The sequence below is a fragment of the Aegilops tauschii genome, chromosome 4, assembly GCF_002575655.3.
Source record: "Aegilops tauschii subsp. strangulata cultivar AL8/78 chromosome 4, Aet v6.0, whole genome shotgun sequence".
NCBI lineage: Eukaryota > Viridiplantae > Streptophyta > Magnoliopsida > Poales > Poaceae > Aegilops > Aegilops tauschii.
The window spans coordinates 515,808,183-515,812,733 of NC_053038.3; the positions used below are offsets into that span (position 1 = coordinate 515,808,183).

Genomic DNA, 4,551 nt, shown 5'->3' on the forward strand with positions numbered 1-4,551 from the left:
ACGGATAATTACCCAAGGGGGAGTGTTGGGAAACCGGGGCCACCATGATGGTGGCGGCGGCTAGCGCACGGTTCGCCAGGGATAGCCCCTCCCGTTTCCCCTCTTTACGTTAAGTGGGTACTTATCCCTTGACCCCTAGTTCCTATATAAAGCAACGAGGAGCCATCATTGTAACACCTGATGATTGATTAATAAAAGCTGGTCTCCTCCATATCTCTCTGTGTCATTTACTTTCGCGTGTTCGACTACTTCGTCTACGACGCTCGCCCTCGCTCCGCAACCTCGGACCGGACTCGCCGGCGGAATTGCAGAACAACATCAACCCCCGAACCCCCTCCCTCTTTTGTTTTGTCAGTTAATTTACCTCAAGCTCACAGTCACGCGCGCGCACACCTTCCTATCTAACAATCGATCGATGCAGCTTCCCTTCCCCTCCCTTCCTATTTAACAAGCTCCTTGCACCTCAGGAAGGGAAGCACCATTACACACGCTAGAAATGGAGATGGCCAGGACGACGACACTCCTCCTCGCCGCCGCGGCTCTCCTCGTGGCCTCATGCGGCGCGTGGGAGGCCAACATCCGCATGCCGACCTCGCTGGACGAGGCCGTGGTGGCGCCGCTGATCCACGCGCTGCGGCCGCTGCTGGGCTCCGGCAAGCACGCCCGAGTGGCGTGCGACAGCTGGGTGCTGGGCGTGGAGGCGCACAACGTGCGGGGCTGGAAGACGGTGCCCGCCAGCTGCGAGGGCTACGTCGGCCACTACATGCTCGGCAGCCACTTCCGGCGCGACTCCAAGGTCGTCGTCGACCAGGCCCTCGCCTACGTCGACTCCCTCAAGCTCTCCGGCAACGGCAAGGAGGTCTGGGTCTTCGACATCGACGAGACCACCCTCTCCAACCTCCCCTACTACGCCAAGCACGGATTCGGGTACATTTACGTAGACACTTTTCTATGCTACGTGTGTTCATCATGGACTTGCACTGATCTTTTCATTCAGATAAAGTAAAACTCTGACCACACCTCTAAAAAAAATTCAACTCACTAGCTAGAAAGCACCAGTGTCATAAGATCTCTACTGAATGAAAGTGGGAACAAATGAGACTAGAAGTGGAAATAAAAATGCATATTTTGGACATCATTACTGCTCACCTCCAATTAATTACAGTCACTGAGACGGCCAACAAAACAAGAGCAAAAGATACTCCATCACATTTGCCTCTAGAATGCCAAACATATATATCATAATACTCATCATAAGATGTACTTTCATATTTTATATATTAGGTATTCTAGATAAATAGTTTACTTTATAAATTTAATCTAAGTTTGCAAAGTTTGACTTTTCAAAAATTCTATATGCACTGCGTTTTGGAACGGAGGGCGTACCATCACTACTACAGTTAGTGATAAAGATGTGATGTGATGGGCATCTGTTATCCACTTGGCTATTTTATCGAACGGTTTATTTTTCAACCGTCATTATCAACTGATTACTAGCTATAATTATGTTATCAAAATTGAGTTTAGAGGGATAATACTTATAATAATGTGAATATCTAACAAATCGAGGGGTTCAAGTAACTTTGCTTCACCACAATCATTTGTGACAAAGCTAACCTTTTTTGTTGAAAGCCGAAACTCTGCAATAAGCCTTTTTTAGCGGGTAAAACATGCATTACTCAACTCAAAAGATCATTACACTCGATCGCTGCAATGGTAAACCTATTTTATCAAAGGAATCAAGAAATAAGCAGAGCTCTCACGAGTCACAAGGAGGGTGAGCGAGGTGCACGATGAGATTAAATATATACAAGTTGTGAGTAAGTTTGACTCTTATTCTTGGTCCACAAAAACAGTGTCGGAGTTGGATCTCGCTGTGTAATATTAATTAATTAATTTAGACCTCCACTTGGCCAACTTCATTATTTATCATCAGTCACGTTCGTCCACAACTACGTACAGCATTGGGTTTAGGTACTGCTCATCCGCTTTGGCCATTTGGCCACTTGGACCACAAGGTTACATACTTCGGTTTGCATAATTACTTATTTTTGAACTGGTATGCATATAGTACTACACATAAATCTATCTTCATATACACATACGTGTGCGCAGCGCTACACCATTCAACGCGACGAGCTTCGACGCATATGTGCTGGAGGGGAGCGCGCCGTCGCTGCCGGAGACGAAGCGGCTGTACAACAAGCTGCTCTCGGTCGGTGTCAAGCCGGTGTTCCTCACCGGCCGGACCGAGGACAAAAGGGCCATCACCGTCACCAACCTCCGCCGCCAGGGCATCTCTGGGTGGATGAACCTGCTGCTGAAGCAGCCTGGCTTCAAGGGCTCCGCGGTGACCTACAAGTCCGGCGAGAGGCAGAAGCTGCAGGATGCCGGGTACATCATCATCGGTAACATCGGCGACCAGTGGAGCGACATCCTTGGCGCGCCTGAGGGCGCCCGCACTTTCAAGCTGCCTGACCCGATGTACTACATCGGCTAGGACGCTCCGGCTTGGGCATGCCGCCATTGATTTCTCGAATAAGCTCCATGCCCTTAGTTATGCATGTTTAGTCAATAATCCCTCCCCAGTTGTTGCTTGGTTCATTTCCATTGTTGAGAACTTGAGATTAATTGTCATTATAATTAGATGTGTTCGTGGAGAAGTTGCATGTTGCTTAATCTATGGATCCATGGTCCACTATTTTTTTTCTTGCGAGATATTCATGGGCTATTCTTGTTTGATGTGTTGTTCTTCTTAACTTGGATCTTGTACTGATGATGCTGTAATATTTCACTAAATATTATTGATGGTGCAACTAATATCAAAGGTACATAATATTGTCACATATATGGTGTCACTACTGAGGCCCTGTTTGGTTCATAAGTCCTAGGACATTTTTTAGTCCCACCTAAAAAGTCCATAGTCCCTAAAAAGTTCCTCCATGTTTGTTTTCAGAGACTAAAAATTCCCTAGTCCCTCCCTAAAGATTATTAAATGACATGTAAAAGACCATGTTACCCCTAGTATACAGAAAAATAACAACCAAATAACACCATGGGGCGGCGGGGCAATGGGTGCACTAGTAGAAAAAGGGGCTTTCGTTCGGGCCTGGCCAGCTCATTAGTCCTGGTTCTTATACGAACCGGGACCAACGGGTGCATTCGTCCCGGTTCGTGAGCCCAAGTGGCCAGCCGGGGCCTCGTGGGCTTTGGTCCCGGCTCGTCTGGACCCATTTGTCCCGGTTCTAGGCACGAACCGGGACCAATGGGTCTCGCTCCTGGCCCACATCCATTGGTCCCGGTTCCAGCCACGAACCGGGACAAATGATTTGCCTATATATAGCCCATCGCCGGCGAGCAGAGCACTCCACACTGCTCTGTTTTTGCTGGCCGGCGAGGGAAGGGCATTTGGGTGCTCTAGCTCACCTCCTATGCACATGAGGTGTTCGATGAAATGTCCGAGCCACACTAGTTAATATTTCTTCTCTCGAAACTCGACCTCCGAGCTCCATTTTCCCCGAGATTTTTCTAGGTTTAGCGATCCGTCACGTCCCGTCCCTGTCTTCACCGCCGTCGATCGCCCACGTCGATCTCGTCGCCGGCACCACCGTGGTGAGCCTCTTGTTCTTATCTTCTTTCTGAAAGAAAAAAAATTCTTACTTGAGATAGATACTTGTCTAATTTTCTTACTTTTATTATTCCTTGTTATTATATAGTGCGATGGTTCTGGTATCCGCCCCCGTCGGCCCTCGTCCTGTCTATGATTCGGATGTGCTATATATTATCTTTTTATAACTATTTGGTTCATTTATTGTTTATGACAATTATGCCGACCAACGTGACATAGATTTTATTTATGTAGGAGGTGGTTGAACCGGAAATTCCAACCGACCCTATTGTCGAGAGGTTAAATTTAGTCGAAGAAGAAAACAATTACTTGAAGGAAAAAATAAAAAAATTGAGGAGGAGAAGATGATATTGGAGTTGCATGTTGCGGATGTCGTCGATGATCACAAGATCAAGATGGATGCAATGCGGTTGAAGATTAGAAAGATTAGAAAATATGTCATTCATACCGAGGCTTGGTATCATTATGCCGTTGGATCAATTGTTACCTTAGTTGTGATTATGATCGCATTTGTTGTTGCACTGAAAGGTTTTACATAGTTTCAATGTATGGTTTAACTAGATGCTCTGAAGAGCTATATGTTGTTCAATTTGAACTATGTATGTACTTTGATTTTAATGTGATGATGAACTACTATTAATTTGGTCACTTATCTATCCATGTTCATTTGTAGTGCTTTTCGATTTCAGGGTCTTATAGCTGAAAAAAATCAGTAAATGCATGAAAAATAACAAATGAAGTCAAAAAGGGTTGAAAATTGATGATGTGGCTTTGAATGGTGCATTTTGAACACAGAAAAAGTATGGAGTTCAAATAAGTTCAAAAAAATGAAATCCCTTTGTAACAGACGAGTTTCCGTATGAAACCCTGATACTTCGAAAGAGATTGTCCGTTTTGTACACGAAGTGCATCCAGTTTTTGCC

The 4,551-nt window shown here is 45.7% G+C and overlaps 1 protein-coding gene across 1 annotated transcript; it reads left to right on the top strand.

Annotated features, from left to right (window-relative positions):
- The first annotated feature begins 361 nt into the window (after positions 1-361).
- On the top strand, positions 362-2,759 carry LOC109762610 (stem 28 kDa glycoprotein). Its single transcript, XM_020321484.4, has 2 exons — positions 362-927; positions 2,116-2,759. Exons 1-2 carry the CDS (start codon positions 497-499, stop codon positions 2,498-2,500), a joined length of 816 nt encoding a protein of 271 aa, XP_020177073.1. The 5' UTR covers positions 362-496; the 3' UTR covers positions 2,501-2,759.
- Positions 2,760-4,551: the final 1,792 nt, after the last annotated feature.